Here is a 27,144-nt window from a genome sequence, read left to right on the forward strand (position 1 = left end):
CAACAAATAAAAATTTTAAAAGTTAGTGAGAAGATGAGCATGCACTTCTCTGCTATTTCAGTAGATAGCACAGGATGGTTACTGCTGGAGATACTGAGGCTGGCTGAACAAAAGGGAAATAGGGGACTGCGTCTCCAAGGGAAGACGAGGCAGTGAGGAAAGAAATTAGGCCAGGAACTCAGGAAGTGGCAGAAGACTGACAGATAATCAGCTGAGAAGTTTGTGTACACATAACAGCTTTGCAAAGGCCAGAGGTTTCAACAAGATCCAGGCCACAAGGAGCCCGGAGGCCAAGGCCAAGGCTTAGGGGAGTGAGATTCTTGCTTTGTGCACACAACTTAAGGAAATGCTAAAAAATCGGTTATTGAGATAAATTATATTAAGTGTAACACAATAGTTCTTGATAAAATTGAATGCAAACATTTGTGCTTAAAAAAAGTTGTTTTTTTTGTTTTTTGTTTTTTTTTAAGATGTTATCTCTCTCTGTTGCCAGGCTGGAGTGCAGTGGCATGATCTTGGCTCGCTGCAACCTCCACCTCCCGGGTTCAAGCGATTCTCCTGCCTCAGCCTCCCAAGTAGCTGGGACTACAGGCATGTGCCACCACACCTAGCTAATTTTTGTATTTTTGGTAGAGACGGGGTTTCACCATGTGGCCAGGAATGTCTTGATCTCTTGACTTCATGATCCGCCCACCTCAGCCTCCCAAAGTGCTGGGATTACAGACATGAGCCACCGCGCCCAGCCAAAAATATCAGAATTTTTTTTTTTTTTTTTTTTTTTTTTTTTCCGAGACGGAGTCTCGCTCTGTCGCCCAGGCTGGGGTGCAGTGGCCGGATCTCAGCTCACTGCAAGCTCCGCCTCCCGGGTTCACGCCATTCTCCTGCCTCAGCCTCCCGAGTAGCTGGGACTACAGGCGCCCACCACTTCCCCCGGCTAATTTTTTGTATTTTTTTTTTAGTGGAGACGGGGTTTCACCGTGTTAGCCAGGATGGTCTCGATCTCCTGACCTCGTGATCCGCCCGTCTCGGCCTCCCAAAGTGCTGGGATTACAGGCTTGAGCCACCGCGCCCAGCCCAAATATCAGAATTTTAAGGAAAGACAGGATCTGACCCTGAACTTGTAGGACTCAGCTCACTCACCTTACACTCATCTCAGTCCTCCTGGGATTAGGCTGGCTTTATTTAAAATTTTGATATTTTCTTCATAGACCTTTTGCATTCTTTTTTTATCTTTTAAAATGTTGCATGAAAATATTATTTGAGTACTGAGACTTTTGGTGCCACTTTAAATTCTGTGCCTTAAGCGAGCGACATTCTTGCCTCACCCTAGTGCTGGCCTACCTGAGTGAAGGAGTTGCTTCGAGAAAACCCAGAGAGGCTATATGGGGGCAACTGGGGAACCAATGGTGACAACTTCTAAAGCACTGTTCGTGGTGCCTTGAGGAATCCCAATATTGAATTATATTCTCAAGTCTATGTAAGAAAAATTATTAGTAGGTGATGAAAGTAGGCAACAGAGACCACAAATATGACACTCTTGTCTTTATTGGTATATGCGTTTGGCTCTGAATGATCAACTACATCACAAATTCCAGTACAAAAGATCTCATTTTCGGATAGATCATATAGATAAAGAATTCCAAGTTCCATCGGTCACTCATACATACACGTGGCAAGCCCTGGAGTTTCTGAACATAGGAAGAGAATTCAAGTCATGTGTTAGGTCCACTCTCTTGCATGAAATGTGGAAGAGGGAAATAAAATTAGGCAACATTTAGCAATCAACAGAAACCCTTCCCTATCCTACCACAGCCCAACATGGTGGAACAGCAGCAGGCTGAACGGCTGAGACCCGTGCAATAAGGCAGCAGGAAGTGCCCAGGTAGGAGGAGGGTCGTTGGCCACATGGGGAGCTTACAAAGATAATCACAGTAATACACAGATGTAGTGCCCATTAGCCAGCAGGGTTTCCTTGAGGAACATCAATCCATACCCACCCACACAAAGTCCCCTCTCTCCAAAAGTAGATAGATGGTGTGGGGACCATATGAACTAATCCCCCAATCCAGCAACCCTTTACATAGCTCTGCCCTCACACCAAAGCTCTTCCTCACACCGAGACAAGAGGAGGCACAAAGGCCCTCAATGACATGAATCCTCTCAAAGAGAACAAAAGAGGGCACTGAGATGTTAACGCCAAGAACTATGCCGATGAATCAGCCATTAGACTCAAATCTGGCTAAGATCCACTTTACTTAAAAATTCAGGATGTAATATGTAGGAAGTGGCAGAGCATATACACAACCCGAGAGGGAAAGTGTGATTCAGGACATGAGTGATGATCTTATTCTGCCTGCTACTTGGCCACTGTCGCCCTCCCCAAAGCCCAGGACTTTGGAAGTCAGCGGCGTAGCTATGTATCACCAATATCTTACTAAGAAAACGAGTGTTTTCCTCTTTCAAATCCAATGTCCATAAAAATCTAGGTAGAATTCAGTGAAATCAAAAATCTCACATGTAAATAGAGGAATTTTACCATCAACTGAAAACAAAGACTCCTAAGAGGGAAAAAGACAGACTAAATGTATACATTCTGACAACACTTGGGAAAGAAAGGCTACCCTTCTAAATGAGGCTCAAGCAGCTACATGTATTGATCATTGTTTCTGTAGATATTAGGAAATGGCACTAATGAAATTAGGAACTAGGAAGAAATGTGATCATTAGCTTCATAGTTCCTGAACCCTAATACATACGGGAAAAAAGGGGAGGAGAGAAAAACCATGTGGGTAAAGATATTGATGTTTATGGAGGTAAAACCAAGATAGAGAAAATGTGAGACCAGTTAGTCCATCTGACTCAAGTACTCTATTAATAGAAGGTAAGAACATGAGTTCTGACCCTGGGTAAAGCAGTTAGTGCCTCTCTATTCCTCAGTAGTAGAGTGAAGACCAAATGACTTCAAAAGTAAACCCTTTGGGTGTTGCAGGGAAGGGGAGTAAGTATTGAGCACGAAAACATAAATGGATCTGAACATTAATCATTCCCGTAGGAAAACAATTCAGGTGGCTGCTTAGTGGTGCCATATCTGCTTATTTTATAAGCAGACCTTTCATGTAATCTCTAGTAAAGACATTCCCTAAAGTGGAGACTAGCTATTTTGATATAACTGCACACTATAGGGCTTTATCCTGTCCTCTCTATATCAATCACTTTATTGGAAATTTAGGAATATGGCACTCAGTCCAAATGCCATTATTATGTAATGAGGAGCTTGGGTTCCACTTTAATGCACCCAAAAGTTCAATGGCATGGTTTAAAAAATGTGTTCATTAATAGTAACAGGATAAAAAAGAATATTGATGTCTACCCATATACAGTAATGAATAAGAATAATATATAGAAACTAGGCTTATATTATTGTTTTCATTCTGGGATTCCCCCCTGCCTTTGGTTCTGAAATCACACATATCTAATCTCTTACATCACAGAAACTTATTCGTTTGAACTCATTTTTAGAATCTAGCCTTAATATTACTGTGCAAAATACCAACACTACATATTATTGGATTTCATACTATTGATAGAAGCCTCCTTGCCAGAATGCCAGTCTAGGTCTACAGGCCTGAGACATCAGGAGAGGAAGGAAGGCTTTCATGATGAAAGATCCGGGGATCACTGGACAGCAAACTCCATCAAGTTTAAGCAAAGCTAGGAGTGACCAAAGGGAGACTCCGGCTCATCAGAGATCCTTGCATAGCCAAGGGATCCTCAGTGGAAGAGAAGGCATCCCTAAATATTGGGAAATGTATGAGATGTAACTAGCTTGGCCCTTTAAGATCCAGCACACTCAGCTCTTTGAAAGGAGCTAGCTAGGGTGAAGAACTTGGAGGCAAAAAGTGATCATCTGCTTCAGTTGAGCAATAAACTGCATTTGCAGTTATCTGGAGTGATGACCCTAAATGAGAGCTCTCAGCCTGCCTTGTCAGAACAAGAGAGCCTCTCATTTCCTGAGTCTTTCCAGCGCATAACACAGGCCTCGTGTGCTCTGTGATACTTACCATATGAGAGTCTGACATGGCCAGTTACGGCCAGACCCTCACTCTTAACCCCTGCACATCCCCAAGGAAATACAAAATATGAAACTGGGAATAATACACCCAATGTGCTTCCTACACATTGTGTGGCACAATCGCCCCCAAGGGAGCTATTACTATAAATATATTAACAGACTCCAGTACAAATAAAGGCAAGGACACATATGGTCAGACTTTATATTACAAGAGATTAAAAGGATACCCACAAGACTAGAAAGCCATATATCCAAATGGTATCAGTGGTTAACTCTAACTGGTGGAATTATATGGGACTTTTCATTTCATCTTTGTTTCTTATGTTTTCCAGGTTTTCTACTATAATCTGTATTATTTATTCTTATTTTAAAATACCCATTTTAGGGCACTTAAAAGCATTTTGGGTGAGGAAGATGATTCTATCTTACTAGCAAAAATCATTGGGCCTACACCAACTGGGATTGACCAAACATTGCGGTCTGTTTAGGACTGTCCTGGTTTTAAAAATGAAAGTTTCACATATCAGGAACTGCCTCAGCATTCTCTCCCTGACAGGAAGCAAACCCAAACAAAGGACAGAATGGATTCATCTCCTCCTTGGACTGCTGCTCTCTCAGTCTCAGGAGGCAGAGGCTCTTGTTTCCAGTTAGGGGCTGAGTCCAAGGAGGGACATTCCTTTATGTGGCAACCAGGTTGAACTAAGAAGTAGCTCTATCCCCATTTCCTTCCTGGCCGTGGGTTAGAGAAAATGTTTCTTCTCTTGCCATTCAAGAGAAAGAAGAACAATCCAGAAAAACTAAACAAAAACCCACTACAACCTCAGCGATCAACATCAGAGCAGCATCACAGCTCCCCAGCAAGGAGACCTTGCATGACAATTAATCTGAGAAGAAGCCCAGCTGTGGTGGTTACTCTCACAGGCTGGCAGAATTAGTAAAGACAGAGAAAAGCTGCACTTCCCAGGGAGGAAACCTGCACTTTGTTATAATAGCTGCCATAAAGGATTGAGCATCACATCCAACAAAAACTCCAGTGGTCCCATCTCTACTTAACCAGAAGGAGCACTCAATTGTTCAAAGCACCTGAGTAGCAGGAGCTTCTTAGCAACGTAGGAGGTTACTCTGCAACTGTGTCTGCTAAGTTGGTCCTCGTCCACAGTCTGCTGGCACATGCGAGAGTGACCAACCCAAAACCAAAATGGGGGCATAGCTTGATTGGATTCATCCTGTTGGTACACACACTCCAGTCAGGCTGGGCCTTAGGAAGTACCCAGAACAAATACATTAGGATCCTCCATCTGCTGGGATGCTTCTAGAACATCACTGATGCTTTGGTGAAATTGGACTGAAATGTCTGATATGTGCAGGATGCAGAACTCCATCTTGGTTGGCCGATGATGAGGGAGTAAACGCAGTCTTCAGAGTATCACTCTGAGTGTCTCCCTGACCTAAATCCATAACCTTTATTTTTGTTTTTCTTTTCAGACACCAAACTTAGAACTGGAGTGTTTTCTCTAGGAGATCTAAGAATACTATAATCAGGTGGTATTTCTTTTTTGATAACAAAGAATAATATCACCCAATGGTCAGACGCTAAAAACATGATTTTACTTCACTGTGAGTGTGCTTGAAACTGGTTTGCTAATAAATCTTCATCTCGGTGCGGCTTATAATAACAAGGCTTACATTTTAAATGTAATTATGCAGCATGTATTCATTTCCTTTCTTTTAAGAAACTGAAGTTGCTTTTTTAAAGCATTATTTGATAGCTTCTTAGCATCTCCTTTGGAGTTGAAAATGGAATATGATATCAAATTGTTGTAGCTAGCAATGGGGGGGCCATGGCACTGAGAGGGGGAAAGAATTGTACTGGGACCTGCAAAACAGCAGCAACGTACCATGAAGGCTCCCACGAGATGAGTCGTCAACCCAGTGTGCCATAAAAGAAGCAATTTTTAAGGATCCTAAAATAACTGCATTCTCTGTCCTAATGCTCATGCTGGGCAGAATGGACTTAGCTTATTTTTAAAGTGCAGGCCATGGCCTTCCAAGGCATACAAACAACTCCCAAAGCAGTCATTATTTGGCCATTATTTGACTTCTAATTAAACAATTAGAAGAAAATATACTTTTGAAAGACAAAACATTAATAGGCAAAGTACAGAAGAAAGTGCTAAAGCAATTGTTTCTACCCGTTTATCAGTCCTATCTCTGACCATCAAAATGGACCATGGTCATTCGATTGCACTGAAGTCTGAAGATAATCTCCGGTAACTCTGAAGGGCCCCACACTCTTTGATCTAATGAGCTTCTGGGTCCTGGATGTAATTCAGAATTTTTGCTCATGTGTACTCAAAGTAATACTGCAAATATGTTCAAAACTTCTGTGGTTCTGTGAAAAATATCACCTCCATCCTTTCCCCTTATTGGTAAGACAATGACCAAGTGGGCTGTGGCTGTTGAGGGGAGCAGAATGGGTGCCTTGTGTAATAGCTTTAGCTACTGTTAAAATGCTCCCTCCCTTTATAAGGCCTTCTTTCCTCAGGTCTAGCTGGTCTATGAATCTGTGCTTATCTACATAATTGCCTAACAAGCATGTGACCACTAGGAAAACACATATGCGCACACAAACACACATACACACAAGGAAACACGCACATTAACTACAATAGCTGGAGAAGTATGGCACACTCTGGAGAAAATTTTTAAAAATCCATTTCATTGGAAATGGAATTAAATTGAAAAGAAAAAAAAAGTCAGAATACTTTATATGCCTCTGCCACAGGGAATTACTAGCCCTAGGCACATGAAGAGGGCATGCTCTGCAAGTACAAACACATCCAGGTCCATATTTAGAGACAATTTTAAGTCGATTTAGGCCTCGAGCCTAGGACCCTAGCTAATTTACAAGGCTGCTCTAGGGAAGACACAATTTTAGGGAGGACATCTATCGTGTTTGCTCCGACGGGAGAAGATAAGACGCACTCCCACCCTTCGAGAGAACCCAAGACTGATGATTTGGGGTTTTTGCTGGTTAGTATGTTTTGTTTCTGTTGGTTTGTTTCAGCTCAGAAGGTGTTTTTCCATTGTTCCCTGTCAAAACCTTTCTCAGCAGTCAAGGAAAGGAAAGCAACACACAGCTGCCCTTGAGCCGAGTTTGTAAATTTTACTGGGAAACCACCCCGTGCTGTCAGGTGACGTGGTGTTCGGACACGTCTAAACGAGCTAGTTGAATTAAAGACCAACTCCAGACTTGATGTTGCTGAGCTCCTCAGCTCCATCTTGCCATCCTGATTGATCGAGGAGATGGGTCTATAGTTAAAGTGGCAGAGTACTTTGAGGGGTTAGTCATTAGAGCACACTGCTTTGTCTTGGAAAGGCAACTTCTTGCTTGGCTAGGTTATGGAAGCTAAGGAGTGACGTCAAGATCTTGTCTGGCCAGAATTTGCAGATAACCATAGAACTCTTCTCCTCCATCAGGCATGGATTTAGCCTCCTTTAGTTCCTGCAGTGACACAGGAGCCTCCAAATACCAAATTATTATCAGGCGGTCTTGGGGGAACCTCTGGGCCCTGCAATAAAGTAGACAGACTTGCTATTGGAACGTGCTCGGGAGGAATTCAGCCCTGTTCAGATTGCTCTACAATCCTGCAAACCACCTCAGGACTTTGTAAATGAAACCTTCATATCACTCCAGATAGTGAAAACATACTTCAGGGGATAAAATGGATCACCATCTTTCACTAAAATTATTTTATGCATCATTTTAAGAAGTCGGATTTGATCATGTTTGTTTATTGTTTTGTTTTTAAAGCCAAACTCTGCAAGTATTGAGCTTGTATCACTCTGGACAAACTACTTCTGAGTATTGTTTGTAAAATAAGGTATTTTTATTCATTGATCCTTCAGGTCTAATTCAGAGTATCACAAACGGGTGGTAGACTGCGAGTCAAACCTGCCTCACACTGATATATTTTTATTTATCTCACCCAGTGTCTTAAATCTTGGGGAATCCACACAAAATAATAAACGCCTGTTTTCTCTGGAAAAAAATTAGAATATCTGGCAATACCAGGCCCATACTCCAGCATGGCCCTCACTACCCCACATCATTTTTCTTCCAGCCTGTTTCTTACATTGACGTGCCTGATTCTTGTTGGTAATTGGGGTTTTGGACCCATGCTCTAACCTATCCTATTGTAATGCCTATCATATTGCATTATGATTATATGATGATCTAACTATCGGCCTTGCCAGTAAGACTCCTTGAGAGCAGGGAACAAACCATCATTTTCAAGAGCTCTCTAGTTCCTAGCATTAAAATAGTGTTATAAATAAATATTTAATGAATCGTCTTTATTATGTAAGTTAGATTCTTAAACTTCAATGAAATGAGTAAGATCATACATACAGATCATACACACATTAGATTCTTACAATTCAGTGATCTTTGTAAGATCATGTGTATATTCTAAAGTCAACATCTTTGAATAGCATGCAGTTTTAGGAAAGAGAAGTAAATAGGCCAGTTTTTGGCTCAAGTCTCTGATGGATCCATAAGAATAGTAACGTTGTACTGTCCATATGATATTATGCTTTAAGCACATGGTAAGTCTTCTAAACTCTCTCTGAGATCTTCTCAATGTTTTTTTCATTGCAACTTCTTAAAAGAGCCCTTCTTTAGAGGTTCTTTAAAAACTCACTTGTAAAAAATATTCAATGGGGCGCATGCCTGCAATCCCTCCCTTGGGAGGCCAAGTTGGGAAGGATCACTTGAGTCCAGGAGTTCAAGACCAGCCTGGGCAACATAGTGAGAACTATATCTCTACAAAAAAATAGAAATAAAAAATAAAAAAAATTAGCCAGACATGGCGGTGCATACCTAAGAGTCCTAGCTACTCAGGAGGCTATGTCAAGAGGATTGCTTGAGCCCAGGAGTTCCAGGTTATAGTGAGCTACAACTGTGCCATTGCACTCCAGCCTGGGTGACAGAGTGAGACTCTGTCTCTAAAATATATGTTTTTTATATATACACACACACACACACACGTATAGGTATATGTACATATACCTATATGTGTGTGCATATAGGTATATGTACATATACATATGTGTGTATATATAGAGTACATGTATGTGTGTATATTTATAAAACACACATAAATATGTGTGTGTATATATATACACACACACACATATATATATACACACACACATACATATATATAGTCAATGGGAATTATCTAATTGAAATCTAAGTTCTCAACATATCATGGGCCTATAGCAACAGATTAGTCTACATGTCAGGTCTATACATTTTGAAATATGTTAATTTCTGCATGACTACAATTAGAATGTTCAAAGAAAAGATTTTTTGTCCAAAGCCTATTTCTGCTAAAATTGTTATCTAAATCCGTTTAAATTGGCTAATATATTATTAAAAACTTGTCTAATAAATAAACAACTATGTAGGCAAGTTTGATAGGAATAAAACCAATGAAAATGATTATGAGTCATCTTTCTTGTTACATATCTGCTAGCAATTAATATTTCAGTAATATAAAGCTACATCTGGTCAACATGTGGCCAACATCAAAGGTACACCACGTCCTGTGCTATGAAGGAATAGGTCAACAGATAAAGATCCTGCTCTCCAAGAGCTTACAATCTAACCTAAAAGAAATTGCAGAAACACATGAGAGTGCTCATACTCAATGTTTAACAGAAGGCCACAGATACACCAAAGATAAAGGAAAAAAATTATGAGATAAAAAAAATGACATTTACAAAAGGGTGAAGGGAAGGAAAGAAGTAAATCGCTTCTTCATTCTCATTTATTTGAAAAAGGATTCATGGAAGATTTGTGATTTTAAGCGTTCTTAAAATCATGAGCGTATACGTGGCTTGTTGCCTGGAAAAATGAAAATCTCTTTTGGTATATGGTGTGGAGTGACTGAGGACACAAAGCCGGGACACTGCGGTTGGGTGCAGGGCCTAGCAAGACTTTATACAGAAGGAATGACCAAATGGAGGTTGGCCACTTGGTAGAGGCCAGAAACTGACAGGAGGCACAGAATGACTGACCCACACAATCAAGACTACTCCAAAGGGAACCCAAACCTTTGCAAAAAAATCTCCACAGACTCCAGATTAAGGAAATAACCTTTGAAGCCTTTCTTCCTGGATTTCTTTTTTTCTTGAGATGGAGTCTCACTCTGTCGCCCAGGCTGGAGTGCAGTGGCCAAATCTCAGCTCACTGCAAGCTCCGCCTCCCGGGTTTACGCGATTCTCCTGCCTCAGCCTCCCGAGTAGCTGGGACTACAGGCGCCCACCACCTCGCCCGGCTAGTTTTTTGTATTTTTTAATAGAGACGGGGTTTCACTGTGTTAGCCAGGATGGTCTCGATCTCCCAACCTCGTGATCCACGTATCTTGGCCTCCCAGGGAAGAAAGCACTTCCAGCCATGTAGCCCACTTTTGTCTAGAGGATCTCATTTGTTACTTTGTTTGTTTGCTCTCATGCTCATTTGTTCAATTTCTCTTACTGGACTTGTTGGGCTGATCGGGTCTACTTAATTATGCAGCTTTATCTTTCCTCCCTCCACAAAGGAAAGCAACTTTTTGAGGGTATGTTAATTTTAGTCAGCCTCAATTATACTACAGCCTCAGGCTAACTGAAAAGCATCATAGGCCTGGTTTGGGTGGTGACTGAGGTGTCAATGTCAAAGTACTCTATTCCTAGGGAGAACAATCAAAATGATGACAGATGCTCCCATCACAGTATCCTGCTTAGTCTTACTCCTTATTTGACAGTTCTGCGTACAGGGCATTCCAAGAATCTTTGGAGGAGGCTCACCCCATCAAAGAAGGCACATTTTAAGCAATACCTCTACTCACCTTGTTCACACCACAATGACAGTATTAAGAGTAATAATACCTTGATTTCAACTAATACTTCTTATTTCAAGGAGCTCAATATTCTTCACACATTATTCTATTTATCTTGTCATGTTACAGAGTCAACCAAAATCTCTGGTGGATTCGTGTCTCACACATTAAAAGCTCATAATACTGTTCTTCCTAACATTTAAATTCACATCCAACCTTAAACATACCTTGGGATAAATTTGAGTGAATAGGATGAAGTTATAGATATTTCCTTATACATGCACAGATCTGACACTCATTGCTAAGGCCCTTCATCCCATGAAAGCTCTTGACAAAGAGTCAGCCCCCAAAGCCTAACCTTGCAGTAATCCTCTACCTTACCTCTATGACAAGGTAGGAGAATGGTATTTAAGTCGGGATAGAAACATGCAGGATACCCACTCCTTAGTGGCAGGGAATCTCTGGGATCCGGGCCACCTGATGTCATTGCCCTCACGGCCCCTTAGTCACGTATGAAGGAAGGCCTGGAATCCCAATGCCATAAGCCTGTTTGTCCACCGTGGGTTTATTTTGTGTTGTCTTTAAGGCTGTGCTACACGTTTAATATTGGAGCAGTGGTGCAGAAGATAGCACAAAAAGCCCTTAGAAAAATCTCAAGCTTGGTAACAGAGATTAATGGGTTAATTTGGTTTTGAAAAATGAAAGTCAATGTACTTAATATGCAAATCATCTGCTAACATGTCTCCTTGCTATTGTGGCAACACAACAAGGCCTCATGGTGGGAACTCAGACTGAGCAAAGAATACAGGACTCCCCAAACTGATACCACCTGTGGGCAACACAGTGCCTTCCCAGCTACCTAGAGTGCATGTTTCAATGACTCAACAAGCCAAATTTAAATTACATTCATTTGCTTGTCATCTATAACTGATATATGTGCATTCTAATGATACTTCTGGTTTCTGTCTTTCTTTTTTTCAAGATAAGCATGCCTGATTCCAACTTCACATTGACAAATGGTTTTGGAAAATAGATCCCAAGAGAAGTCAGTATCTGCCCACAGTTCCCTTCCCAGCAGGAGACACACCCAAAGAATTCCATAAGCAACAAACTAAAGGATCTATTCCTGGACCAAAAGCTGCAAGAATCCTCAGACATTTCACTGCACCCTGCCCCCCGCCAGTCATCCCTGTCAGGGACTCTGATAAACACTCTGGTTGATACAGCTATGCAGCAAATGGGCCAATAAGTATAAACAGCTGTACTTACATGTGTCTGGCTTGAGCTGACTGTTGGTAATGCCAAAGTACTGGGGATTTTCAATGACAGGGATCTTGGTCATTCCAATAATGACAGCATCTGGGCCACCTTCTGAAGAAGATGGGGTGTTACTCCCATTGGAGATGTGATGGAGTGGGCTGGCAGAGTCATCATCATTGCTGATAACGGAAGCTGGGCCTGGAGATAGAAAAATACATATATTCTCCTGTAATCAACGGTTGTGTTGAGCTGTAATTCACATACATAAAATTTACCCATTTAAAGTGTACAATTCAGTGGGTTTTAGTATATTCATAGAGTTGTGCAATAATCACTATAATCTAATTGTAGGACATTTTCATCACCCAGATAGCACTCACTCCCCATTCTCCCTACTTTCAGCCGAGGATATTCACAGATTTACACTCTATCTCTCTGGCATTTCATATGAATGGAACCATATAATATGTGATCTTTTGTAACTGGCTTCTTTCACTGAACATCATGTTTTTAAGATTCATCCACATTGTAGTATGTATTAGTACTTCTTTTCTTTGTATTGCCTAATAATACTCCATTGTGTGGATATGTCGCACGTTATTTATCCATTCATTTGTTGGTGGACATTTGGGTTGTTCTGGCTTTTTGGCTATTATGAAGAATGCTACTATGAACATTCATATATGAATTTTTATGTGGACACGTGTTTTAATTTCTCTTGGGTGGAATTACTGGGTCATATGGTAGCTCTATATTTAACATTTTGAGGAACTGCCAAACTTTTCCAAAGTGGCTGCACCATTTTATATTCCCACCAGCAGTGTATGAGAGCTCCAATTTCTTCACTTCCTTCTCCTGTAAGATAATATGTAGCTTTCCTCTCTGTTCTGTGATTGTGTCTAGAACACTCTGTCATTGAAACTCTCAACATGAATCTGGGATTCCTATTTCACAGAGCATTGAAAGTTCTTCTGGGAATTTCAGGATCTGGGTTTCTGTCTCTACCCTTTGGACAAGTCACTTACTTTCTTTGGACTTCTACATCCACTCATATGCAAAATAATATTTGCTTATTTTATGACACTAGAATGAGACTAGTAATAGGAAAATGTATTACAAATTTAAATCTGCTTCATGAGTATGTATTACTACTAGGTATTACTAAATGAACTTTAACTGGTAGACCAGATATACATTTGACTGTCCTATGACTATATTCCTCTTTCTTCATATTCTGTGAGTGTCTGCACCACTTTTGTCTACAAAATACTTTTATAACAATAATGGATCAATCCCATGGCAGTTACCTGCTTTGTCTTCAGCTGTAATACTCTTTATAGAGTCATTACTTGGTGTCTTTGTACTAAATTAATAATCATAGCATTTTCTGTACAAGACAAATTTTCTAGTCCAAAGTCTCAGAATGTATATGCTCACACATACAGTCTACCATATCCTGTCTAAACAATTTACCCATTAGCCACTAAACTCACACTGTTTGCAACCAAAAATTAGATTCGCAAAGATAAAGGTCTACGTGAAAGCTTCAAACCAATGAAGACAGCAGTGGCTCGTGACAGGCACTGTCTACGTGGGAGGTGGACAAGGTATGTGTTACACAGGCAGGGTTCCATGGAGGCAGACCACTGACCTAACTACTGCCATAAGCCCAGAGAAAGAATAAAGAGAAAAGACAATAGGGAGTGAAAAGGCAGAATCAAATGCCCAGCCAAGGCAAATGCCATGCCAGGAAAAGTCTGAATTGCTACTTCCTACGCAAGGAAATGTGCTTTCTTCCAACCCCCCCACTAAATGCATGTTTCAGCACTTCCATCCTTTTTCTGCCTTTTCCCTCACACTTAACTATTTTAGTGAGAAGCACAGCAATTCTGAAAACAAAAGTTGTTTTGTTAACCAGTCTTGAATCCCCTATGAAATATAATAATACCTCATCCCCCAACCTCCAAGATCCATTTTTCCCCCTCATATGGAGATTATCACAGTTTGTAGTGATAACAGTTGGACATTCCCCAGCTAAGCAGTGTCTTAAATAAACTATGCAGTAGACAGCCTGCTGTTATTATAGGTAATTTTTGAAGCATTCTCTCAAGGGATGTGCGTTTAAGCTGCTTTTAATGATGCACTTCGGCTCACTTCTGCAAACAAGTCCTCACACAGCCAATTTAGAAGCCACAAAACACTCAAAAGCAAAGGCAAGCCCATCAGTTATGCTCGTCTTGTGTCTAGCTCACCTGCGTTAGGATACAGCAGAAACCCTGCCAAGAATAACTACAAAGACAAGTTCTTTCCAATATTCCTAATCATCCCTGTTCTGCAACTTGCTCCCTGACAGGACTAGATCATCCAGCTTCTGGCCAGCAATTAAAAATGAAGATGGGTTGGCCGGGCGTGGTGGTTCACATCTGTAATCCCAGCACTTTGGGAGGCTGAGGCAGGCAGATCACGAGGTCAGGAGTTCGAGACCAGCCTGGCCACCATGGTGAAATCCCATCTTAACTAGAAGTCCAAAAATTAGCCAGGTGTGGTGGCACGCGCCTGTAATCCCAGCTACTCGGGCGACTGAAACAGGTGAATCGCTTGAACTCGGGAGGCAGAGGCTGTGGTGAACCAAGATGGCGCCACTGCACTCCAGCCTGGGTGACAGTGTGAGACTCGGTTTCAAAAAAAAAAAAAAAAATGAAGATATGTTATGCTAAGTTTTCTGCATCTTGTCAATAAAACGTCACCACTGACTCCCTTTCCTTGGTTCCGGACACGGCTGTTACCTCCTGCAAGGTTACCAAAACATGCTCCTTACTGCCTGAGCTCCCTGAAGGACTACAGTCAAGGCTGCACATTTCTCAGTAGATTCCAGGCACCACCTTTACCCCCAGAAATGCAGGAGCTTCTTTTTCTTAAAATTTCTTGTTTTTATTTCAATAGTTGTTTGGGGAACAGGTGATGTTTGGTTACATGAATAAGTTCTTTAGTGGTTTCTGAGATATTGGTGCATTCATCACCCAAGCAGCAAACAATGTACCCAATGTGTAGCCTTTTATCCCTCACCTGCATCCCGCCCTTTCCCCACAGTCTCAGAAGTCCATGGTATCATTCTTATGCCTTTGTACAGGAGTTTCATTTTAAAACACTCCACATGCTGTCAGAAATCCAGCAATATTTCCTTCTGGAGCCCCTGCAACGATTAGAAATGCATTGACCCCAGTTGCTTTCTTCTCTGACTCTCCTCTGGCCCAGCATGCTCTGAAGTTCATGAACATCAGAGCAGCGTTCAATCATGTTTGAGGAGGCTGATACCTAGAAGACAACTTGAGATTTCCGAATTCAGACTTTGAATCTTCTGCCAAGTGCACAGCGAAGCCCTCACTTAAAGAGTCCAACCAAGTGATTTGCTCTCTGCTTCTCCTTCCTCACTAAGGGATACCCTTTTCTTTCCTAAACCTCTCCAATTAAAACCCCCAACTCCGATGGAACAGATTGGAAGGGAATGAGCTTTTGTTTGGGGAGCGAGAGGAGGATTAAGCATAGAAGCAGTATAAAGTACCACAGGTAATTTTTCAAAAGTCTTTTCACTTTGCCAGAAAAATCACTGTTGACAAATGTGAGTAACACATAAACCTCAACAATTCATCAAGGGGGATATTAATTCAAGTGCTGTTTTCTTCATTATTGATGTTCCAAAACCTAGAAGACTGATATGGCTGTCAAGGTTGCAGGGTTTAAGCCCATTTTTCTGTGAACATTTTGATATAATGGAATGCAAAGCACAGCAAAGTTGGGAAGGCAGAAGCAGCTCTCAGTGGGGACAATGAATGTCTACATAATTTGACAGCAGCCTGTCTGCGCATATCACAGGATGTGTCTTTGTATGTCTATGCATGTGTTTGAGCAGGCACCACGAAAAAGATAGAAGAATAAAGGGGCACATCACCATGTGTTAAACAAAATTCATATGAGGACTTGAAAAACTGCATTATAATATTCATATAAAGTTTTAAATGGCGAGGTATGTGCACACTTGGCTGATTTAGGGTAAATAGTTCTAGTCACTCAGCTGACAAACATGAGTTCAGTCTGGAAACATTTTTAGCCCATTTTTATTTTAATATGTCTGCTTGGTCGCATATCCTGTACTATGACTTTACAGACATTTCTGAGCCTATCGTAGACTTAATTTCCTGTGATAAGAATCACGAAGGTCGTCTGGGGGAGTTTTCTTCTCTCAATACCAATAGTGCCTTCAAGGTGAGGGGAAGGGTTAGTACTCTTGAGCAGCTGTGCTAAGCAAGCCTTTTTATATTCTGGATTCTGGTGCTTTGACATCTGGGGCCCTGCTGATCCTGGAGGGACAGCCCTCCCACAAAGGGTGAGTCAGTTCCTACAGATGGCAAATACCCTGCCTGGGAGCACGGCTTTCAAATGCAAATCAACCAATCCAGAGACAACACCCCCAACCACCTTCCTCATGTGAGGCTCACACTTCAGGCCACTGTCCACCTGCCCTCCCCACGCCAGGACCAGGTACTTGACAACTCTAGACAGCTCCTGTACCCTAGAGCCTGTTGAAATTACTCAGACTAGCCAATCCTAAGCCTGTTTACCCTCCCTCCCCCATTCCTTACCCTGGAAACACACTAAAAGCTCCTGTCCCAGTTCTCCCTTCCCTCCTCTGCCTCTTAATGTATCCCAGCGCTTCCCCACGTGGCTCTGCATTGCGCGGTGTGCCCCTTTCTTTTGGGAACCATGAGTAACACACTATCTTCTCAATGGCAATCATCTCCTAAACTGTTGGTCTCAGCAGACTTGAAAAATAATGAAACCTATGTTTTGTAAGAGCAGCACCTCTGCTGGATTGCAGCTGGAAGAATAATTCTGAAGAACTCTCTGCTGTGGCCTAAAACAGTAAAACCACATTTTTGCAGCTTTTCAGGAACAAGCGCCCTTCAGTAGTGCAAATTGGCTTGAAAAAGTATTTAAGTGGTTGGAATGACTTGCAATTTAGCAGAAGCAAGACCCTGTCTTATAGCACTGTTATGGGAGAGTTTATTACCACCTTCCCCAAAAACACACGCGATACACCTGTGCACGCATACGCATCAAACCCGTAAAACAGAACACCTTTAAGACTGCCCAGGCAGGATGATCCCTCCGGTATCTTGGTAAAGTGACAATGATCAGCTGTGTCTGAAATTCGCCCCTGGGGAGCTGCCTAGAATCCCTGACTACTTGAGCTTGATGTTCTAACTTTGCCAGGGCTCCACTTCCCCTTTGTGGGTTAAGAACTTTAACTTTGGAATCCATGGAACTAGCAAGAGTGAAGGTGACTTTCCCCCCATGCCCAGGCCCCCTCTGGCCAGGCTGCCTCAGCTCACTGGTCATTTTTGGATCACTGGACAGACAGTGATAGAGGCTGCCCAACAAGACAAGGTCTGATGTCAGGTTCGAAAGTGACAGGAAACAGCTCCTTATATGGCCAGGATAAACAAGCATAGGGTGGACAGTTTGGAATTGAGCAGTCTCCTGACATGGATACATTTCCCCTACTTTGACATTTTACCTATGGCCAACCTTGCTACCAAAAGAAACACTATATGAACCAACAGATGCCCAAGATGGTCGGATCTTGGAAACCCACGTGAAAGATGTAAGAATGCCTGTCTTCTCATGCCTTCTGAGCAATTCCTGTTCATTGTCTCTGTACCCATAGAAAATTCTGAACAAATTAGAGGTCCCAAGAGATCACACCTGATTTCAATTCTAATGATGAGATACATCATCTGTATTCACTTGGTAAGCTACAAACTCTGCTTTTCAATTGTCAGCACATAGTCTGAATGCGGGAAATAGAATGCAATCAAGCACAAATCACAGCGTCTGGACGTTAGAATCTGTTTTGAAAGAGGAATGGTCATAAATGGAAACTGATTTACCAATTCAGAACTCTATTACATCTTGGCCAATGGAAGAAAGTTAAGACCTAAACTTGTCCAGCTTGACTGTTCAATCAACTATTCCCTGTTGCATTTATTTTCTTAACCTTCTTAAAAATGCATCACAAACTAGAACTGGAACGACAGTTAACACTCCCCCCACAGGATAAAAACGAGTCAAATCTAAAACTGTAAAACCATGTACTGAACTCAATTAACAACAGTAATGCCTTTTCTGGAAAAATTCTAGACCTACTTCCTCAACAAATCAAAAACCAGGAACACAGAAAATGAATCAAAGACCGTGGAATGTAAAGAAGGTCCAAGCATTTTCATCTGAATAAAAACATAGACTCATTACTTATCCAAAGAAGGAGTGAGTTAACTACTTACCAACACCTTGTCTTGATTTTACTTTCCCAAATCCAAACCATGAGAAATCTGAAAACCACAACAAAACATAAAATAAACTTCGAAAGAGAAGTAGAAACCAGAGGTGGTCAACACTGTCCTTGGTCAAATAATGCAACAAACTCCCCCCGACAAAAAATAAATAAATAAATAAACAAACCACTTGGGATGAAAGCTTCCTATCAAACACCTGGAAACTAACGCTTGAATTTCTGTGTTAAGATTTATTTCCCATTCAGAGAACACGGAGACTCCAATCAGATAAGAGAGAGCAGCCTGTCTATGAGAAAAATAGCCACAACCCAGGGTTTAGGGCTCTGAGCGGTTTTCTTTCTTTCTCACTTTCTTTCTTCCCCCTTAGTGGAGAGATCATTGCCTTGTATTGAATCATCTGACAGGGAAGCTGCAGGGGTGAAGACACACACAATGCATTTGACAAATGCATTACGGTTCTGAACCACAGCAATGTGGGAAAATAATAAGAGAAAACAGATCTTTTTTGAAGCTGAGACAGATAGTAAAAAAAAGGAGCACAAAATCCCGTGGGAGAGCAGACACTTGGGCTAGATAGTTTAGGAGGGAGGGACAAAAAGATCTTAACTCTACACAGATTCTTGCTCCTGACTTGCTGTGTGACGCTGGACTGTGTACAGCTGTTCTGTGCCTCTTACAACACAAGGTCCAGTAGGCACGTGTAAGAAAATATCTGCCAAACGTCTGGAGAGCCTCCTGTGAATAAAGCCACAGTGAAATGTCTACTTGCTTCCTGAGCCCAGCTATTTCCTTCTAGGTAATTTCCCTGGGTTCAAAGTTAATTCCGCACAGTGGGGAAATCCCTGAATATGAGGAAGATAAAGGGAAGGGACCCCAAATCAGTAACTGTGTTTCCCTCCTCTTTCATAATTTTTACAGGCATTTTGGATAATTAGCTAGCTAAATTGAAGAGAAATCAATTTAAGTGAACAATGTACAGAAAAGCTCTTTGCACACTCAAAGATGACTTAGGAGGTTGTTGTCATGACGATTGCTCAAGGGTAAATGCAGGCTTTTCCTCCCTGGTATCCTACAACTTCAGCCCCCAACTTCTAAGCTGAAGTTTACTTCTGATCGATATTTTCCTCCAAATGCTTCTTTCCAGGTTTTAGAAGACGAGATGGAGGCCTGGCCTTGAGCCAAAGCCAAATAAAGATTCCTTTGCACAGAAGACAGTGAACTTCATTCATTGGAGCTGTTAGTCTAGGGAGGCAGAGTCCTGCTATGGATTTCTTAGTTACAACTAACCCCATTTAAAACAAAGTGTATTATCCCACTGGTCATCTTTTGTTTTCCTAGACTTGTTTGATTTAAACACTTTTTATTAAACCACAGATTGAATTTTTTAAGCCTAGTTTTTTTCACTTAAGTAATTTTTCAACGTTACATTCCCATTTTAGAGAGAACCCACCAAAGGGCAATGCCATCACAATCCCTCACTGATTGCACATTTCAGATTATTTTTGATCATTAACTATAATAAACACAACTGCAATGAACATCTTTACACATCTTAAGTGCTCCCCTTCTCTTGTTAAAAATAATTCCCTTAGATAAATTCTAGAAATTGAATTACTCATTCAAAAAGAATGAATATTGTGAAAGTTCTCAATACAGGTTATCAAATTGCTACAACACTATGCCAGGTCTCACTGTCACCAACAGTATTTGAGAGGGTAGAAGGGTATTTTTGAGCTCTACCCAATGGGAAAACTAAAGAGGAACAATTTCCCCTTACAGGAATTGCTGAATTCCCGACCGTTGGTGTGGCTCCACCTAATTGGGAAGAGACCTGGCGAATATTCCCCTCCCATCGGTGTCCCATGAAACCATTCACACCTCACCTCTCCCAAGCTGGAGTTTTGCACAATGAGAACTGCAGATATACAGAAAATAAGAATTCCTCTCACCTGTGAAGTCATTACAGTTCACTGAGTGCCTCCACCCCCCGACTGGGCACTTCTTCCTTGGTCCTCAGCCAACCTTTGTTTACATGAGAAATTATCTGATGCTTATTGACGAGGAACTGAGACTCAGGGAGACTGATACACTTAGCAAATCTCTCGGCTTGTGGTGACCAAGCCTGGATTCATATCTTCTGATGTCAAATCATAGTGGGGGTTTTTTTTTTTTCATTCTTTTTTAGTTGCATTTCCCATGCTCCAAAATCACCAAAATTAACCGAATTTTATAACAGTATAATTAGAATTCAATTTTAAATATAGAAAAACACTATAAGTAGTTATTCATTCTCATTTATTTATTTATCAGGCAGAACAGAGCCTTCAAAGAGAAATGAACTGCAAAGCAGCCCTTAAGAAGCTGGCCGGGCACGGTGGCTCACGCCTGTAATCCCAGCACTTTGGGAGGCCGAGGCGGGCAGATCACAAGGTCAGGAGATCGAGACCATCCTGGCAAACACAGTGAAACCCCGTCTCTACTAAAAATACAAAAAAAAAAAAAAAAGAAAGAAAAAAAGAAAAAAATTAGCTGGGCATGGTGGCAGACGCCTGTAGTCCCAGCTTCTCGGGAGGCTGAGGCAGGAGAATGGTGTGAACCCGGGAGGCGGCAGAGCTTGCACTCGGTGGAGGATGAGCCATCTAAGACGTAAGTTCAGAGTGTGGGAGCTCAGAAAAGAAGCCTCTATTCCAATGGAGGATTGGAAGGGGGCTCAAGAGAGAGGGCTCAGAGGATTTCTAGAAAATAGATTACAATTAGCCAAGAATGGGAAAGAGCAGAGGAAAGAACGCTGACTGCACTCAGAATCCAGTTCTGGCTAAGGTGAGAAGTGCTGAATGTGTCCAGAGGCTGATGCAGCTGGAAGGTGGGTGGGGAGAGGGAACTGAGAGGTACAAGTAAGGGCCAAGTCAAGAGTTTGGATATTGTAGTGAAAATTGCACAGTTAGGCTCAAAAAAAAAAAAAAAAAGAAAAAGAAAGAAAAAGAAAGAAATCAAACTCAAGCCAGGAAGTAACATTGTCAAGATTAATTTTAGAAAAATCATTTTGGCTGCAGGGTGAAATCAGGATTACGGGAGGAAAAAACCGAAAGCAAGAGATTGGTTAAGGAAGTTTTTAGAGAAATCAAGGCATGAGAGAATTGTGGCCTGAACTGGGAATTTGGGAAGGGGAAGGTAAAGGAAAGGAGATGACTGCAGGCATATTTAGGGACAGTAGCAGAACTTGGTGATTGACTGCAAATTGAGGGGAGTGCAGAGAGAAAACAATGAAGGTTTCAGATTTGGACAATTAAGTATATGGTTATGCTGCCCACAGAGTCCCTAAGGAACTTAGAAGGAAAACAGATTTAGGAGTCAAACTGAGAACATGGGTTTTAGCCACAAATTTCAAACAAGGTGCCTATGTGAAGAAAATGGAAAGCAATACCCTCAGTTGGCAGGATGGTCTGAAGCTCAAGACACAGGCTTAATATGAAAATTCTAGAGCCCATAGATCAACCTGAGAATGGAAACTGGACTCTCTACCTAGGATTCGTTTCTCATTTGGGCCTATACAATGTCCTGTCTTATAGGCACAAATGAAGGAGCACCCAGCTGAGGCCAACTTTTGACAAAATTGTTCTTAAATTAATCAACTATTTCTACGTTCTGTTTAAAATTAACTCAGTCATTATGTAGGAGAGAATACAATCTTCTTGATCATACCACACACTTTCTTGAACATTTAACAGACCAGATACAGAAAGGTCAGGCTGGCACCTCTTCCCTAGAAGCTGTTATGCATTCAACAGCTCTTTCTTGATGGATTTAAGCAGTCGTCTTAAAACTTTAACACTAAATTTCACAAGCAAAATTTTCCCACAAGGCCAAAAAGAAACAATTTCTCAATTTCCTGTGATGTTTCATCCATGGGGAGTAGAGTCCTGCCAAACCTGCTTTTATTTTCTGTTTAATAAGAGAGACTTTATTCACTCCAAAATAAAGGGCTCCTTCAAAAGTAAATGTAGCTGTACTGAGCTTAAAGAATCCCCTCCTTTTGGAATGTAGACCAAGAAAGACTCTAAATTATGAAATTAACCAATTAAAGCCATCTCGTCTTGAAGAAAGCTCAACATTTTCCCTGACCGGAGAGAAGGAATATAGGAAAAAATAGCATGTAAACACATTAACAACTCTAAGATGGAATTCAAATTAAATAAAATAAATGGCAAAAAAAAAAAAAAAAAAATACTGCTTTTAAAATTTCTCTTAAAGGAAAGAGCTAAAACGTAGGGGGTTGAAAAGGAATATTTATGATGTAAATGAGAGAATCAGAGGAAGGAGCTGGGAACAGGCAACATGGAAGAAACCCGACCTTCCCTGTAGGTACTGAATAGCTCAAACATTAAACATGAGGCTTAGAAAGGTTCTGATCTCCAGAGAAAACAGCTTCTGGATATTTTTAAGTTTCAGAAAAATCATTTTAGTATGTTAAGAGAAAATTAGCTTTCCTCCCTTCTAATGCTGAAGAAATTAAAATTTGCCATGTTCTCAAATGAATTTCTTTAGGTTTTAAGGTAAGACTCACCACCCTCCACCCCCAAGAAAAATGACTTTACCGTTGTCATGGAATCAAATGGTAAAATATGATTTACTAATAAAAATGGACTTCACCTCCAACTTCTTAGGACCACACCCACTCCCTAAAGGACGTTTGAAAGAGGAGTCTCTAGGCTGCTTTGCTTCAGGGAGAGGATGGACCAGAGTTGAGTCCAGAGTAGGTAGGCCAAGTGCTTGCCTGTGTAGCCAATGAACTGTCACATCTAAGATCTAGAATGACTGCTCATTGGAGTGAGAGAAAATGAACACAAAATTCGCCTTGTTGACAGTATCATCATCTCCCTTTCCTACTAGCACATAATCAGGGTGAGTAATAGTGTGCTTCAAATTAATTCCAGGTCCTCCGGGCACAGAACAGTGTAGTTTGGGGCCAAGTTTCCACTTCAATTTGATCTTAATCTTTTACTTAAGGACATACCCTTAATAAAAGAAAGTCCCATCTCCACAGTCTAGGAAGAGGGCTTGCTTTGAGTTAAACTGGTTCTGGAAATCATGACACAAAGGGTATTGTATCCTCCTGACCAACCTTCACTTGGCTCCATCCCTTGTCTTTCATCAAACTTACAATGTGAGGTATTTCCACTGTTCTCTAAAAATGTAACATTGAGCAACTCCTATGTGACAAATATAAAGAAAAATGTGTGTATTATGGCTGAACCTCCTAACTCTTCCTGAAATTTGTATTTCCGGTTTTCCCCACCCGCTGGGTGGGGAAAACAGCTACACCATATTTCCCAGCTTCCCTTGTGGTTAGTTGTGGCCAGATGGCTAAATTCTAGTCAATGAAGGGGGAGCAGAGTAATGGGTCCCACTTCCAGGCCTTGCCTATTAAGACTTCCTCTGTGTACTCCCTTCGACCTGGCCAAAATTAAGATAATACCTAGGGCAAGCTTGGAAGTTATGACTTGAAGATAGCACGGGGCCGTTTCAAGGAACAACGAATTCTCCCAGTATTGTTATGTGCGCGTAGACAGAGTAGAACACATCTCAGAGTCTTTCTACCAGAGGGCCAATGAAGTTGAGCTATCTTTCCTTCCATTCTCATTCATAAACAAAAATATATGTTTGAACTATGATCCACTTTGGGACTGACTTACCACTATAGAGAGCCTACCCCTACTAACAGATGTAGGAAAAAAAAAACACAAAAAACATATGCTTGAGGTTTTATTAACTGACTCCATGACTTCCCAACCTGTCAGCACACATTTAAAATTGTGTGTCAGTGCACATTTGCATTTTCCTGGAGAGGAGATCCACAGATTTCATCAGATTTTCAAAGAGTTCTCACCCCCAAATGCTAAGAACCACTTCAGTACATATAAATACCCACAGAGACAAAGATATAAATGTGTATGCACTCTGTGTTTGCATTCTATTTACTTCTGTTCTCTATCAACAGTTGAGTCTGGAAACTGAAAAGCATCTATTATCTCTCACCTAGATTTCTTCAGTAGCCTTCTAACTTAGCTCACTGCTTCATTCTTGCCTTCCCCTGATCTGTTTCCCATGAGCTGCCTGAGTAATCATTTTCAAGTATAAATCCGATTACTGCATTCTCCTGCTTAACATCCTCCAAAGGTTTCTCGTTGCATTTAGTATAAACTTCTGATCCTTACTACGGAGTCTCTCATGACAGGGCCAACCTCCTCGGCCTTCCCCCTCTCTGGCCTCATTCCCCATGAAACAGCCCAGTGTTCTCTTTCCTATTCCTGCTCACTTTGCATTTTTTCATACCTCTTCCCAGAATCTTCTTCTCAGGCTCTTTTGTTTTGTTTTGTTTTGTTTTGTTTTTTGAGACGGAGTCTCGCTCTGTTGGCCCAGCTGGAGTGCAGTGGCACAATCTCAGCCCACTATAACTTCCACCTCCTGGGTTTAAGCGATTCTCCTGCCTCAGCCTCCAGAGTAGCTGGGATTACAGGTGTATGCCACCATGCCCGGCTAATTTTTGTATTTTTAGCAGAGATGGGGTTTCACCATGTTGGCCAGGCTGGTCTTGAACTCCTGACCTCAAGTGATCCGCCAAAATCGGCCTCCTAAAGTGCTGGGATTACAGGTGTGAGCCACCGCACCCGGCCCTCAGACTCTTTTTTGTAACTACGTCTTGTTTTTCAGGTTTCAGGTCAAATATCACACTATCAGAGGGACCCCAACTTCACACTTTAATCAGAATTTCTCTGAACCCCTTTCCACTCTCTATCATTTCATTCTTCTCAGTAGGCACCCATATGTGACCTTTTTTTATTGATTTATTGTTTATTATCTGCATCCTTTTCTAGAATTTGAGCTTCAGGAAGCCAGTGACTGTCTTAGACCAGCTCCCCTAGAAACAGACCCTGACTAAGGATCCATGCAAAAGTAGTTTACTAAGAAGAGATCCCAGGAAGCACAAAAGAAGTAGCCAAGAAGTGAAACAAAAAGAGGTAGGAAGCCTGTAATGCATACATTATCCAGGGGGTTGCACTGTGGACAACTGGAGTTCAAATACCTGGGGAACTTGGAGTGATGGAGTAGAATGAACCTTAGAGTTACCCCATCCCAAAGGTGAGGGTCATTTACCCTCCAACTCCCACCTGTCATTGACTGGAGGCTTCCAGCTAAGAGAAGGTCCTTTGTTTGTTTGTTTGTTTGTTTGTTTCTTTTTTCTTGCGATGGAGTCTCGCTCTGTTGCCCAGGCTGGAGTACAGTGGTACGATCTCGGCTTGCTGCAACCTCTGCCTCCAGGATTCTCCTGCCTCAGCCTCCCCAGTAGCTAGGACTACAGGCGTGTGCCACCACACCTGGCTAATTTTTGTATTTTTAGTAGAGACGGGGTTTCACTGTGTTAGCCAGGATGGTCTCAATCTCCTGATCTTGTGATCCACCCGCCTCGGCCTCCCAAAGTGCTGGGATTACAGGCGTGAGCCACCACCCCCAGCCCAGAGAAGGTCTTTATGCAGACTCATGAGTGGTTGCAGCAAGACTCTGCAGGCAAGCGCTGGAGTGGTGAGAGCTGAGAGGACACAGGCGGGGGGGAACGCCAACAGTATTTGCTACAGTGATTTTGTCTGTGTAATTCACCACTATCTCCAGTGCCTTGCATAAACACTCAATAAACACTTGTGGAATGGATGAGAATAAAAATTTTGAAAAAGCGTAACAATATTAAATATAGCAAATGTAATGAAAATGCCAATATGCAACTTATACATACAACATAAATCCATTATATATTTTGCAAATATATTTGCTACCTTAATGATCTGTGGCTCTCCAATGGAACATGACTGAAGACAGTATTTAAAGCTGAGCAATTCTTAGAATCCAGCACTCCAGGCAGTAGTGTGGAATAAAGAGCTGGACTAGAATGTCAGAAGATGTGGGCCCTCTCTAGACACTGCCGGAAGTGAATGGTGTGACCTTGAGTGAGCCACTTCCCTCTCATGGATTCCGTTTCCTGCTCCATGAAAACAAAATTTGAGAAATGGCATCTAAGGCCTATACAAGCTCTCAAAGTCTATAGGACTAAACATTAGGCATATATGACTGAGAAGATTGACACATGGCCTTATATAGCTTTGCTGAGCCTGGGTATTTTGAGAAGGTGAGATCATGTGCAATTTAAGGAAAAGCACTCAGTCAACCGGCCTAGATTTTCTCCTGCTAAATAATACTCAGAGGTTTTGGGGCCACTATATCCTCATTTTAAGAGAAAAGGCCAGTGCTCTGCAAAAGCAATTAAAAAAAGAAAAACAGTATGTATTGAATGCTATATGCCAGGAAACTTACTAGAGATCAGATATTGCTTTAATTTGAAAATTAATCAGCTTCTTTGCAGCATTTAAAAAAAAAAAAAGGCTTACGTCCCATAAAGTTCAAAAGCCTCAAGTGGGAATAGATGAAATCAGACTTGCCTGGAACATAGCAAGATGTCTTGATCACATATTTCAAACATTTAGTTTTGAAGAGAAACTTGCCAACTATTTCTCTCTTTCAT

General features: G+C 41.5%; 1 protein-coding gene across 8 annotated transcripts in view; it reads right to left on the reverse strand.

The window, feature by feature from the left end:
- The window catches only part of NTRK2 (neurotrophic receptor tyrosine kinase 2), a 369,088-nt gene that overhangs the window by 150,775 nt on the left and 191,169 nt on the right, over positions 1–27,144 (reverse strand). For 4 of the 8 annotated variants that reach the window (XM_037998574.2, XM_037998577.2, XM_037998575.2 and 1 more), the window contains 2 exons: positions 18,561–18,608; positions 12,229–12,417 (listed from right to left, as the gene is read on the reverse strand). In XM_037998574.2, coding sequence (XP_037854502.2) covers positions 12,229–12,417; positions 18,561–18,608 — 237 coding nt within the window. Of the gene's footprint in view, positions 1–1,526; positions 7,645–12,228; positions 12,418–18,560; positions 18,609–27,144 lie in introns of those variants that run through there. The other 4 variants (XM_037998579.2, XM_007969625.3, XM_007969627.3 and 1 more) reach the window with 3 other exon arrangements.

This window comes from Chlorocebus sabaeus, chromosome 12, assembly GCF_047675955.1.
Source record: "Chlorocebus sabaeus isolate Y175 chromosome 12, mChlSab1.0.hap1, whole genome shotgun sequence".
Lineage (NCBI taxonomy): Eukaryota > Metazoa > Chordata > Mammalia > Primates > Cercopithecidae > Chlorocebus > Chlorocebus sabaeus.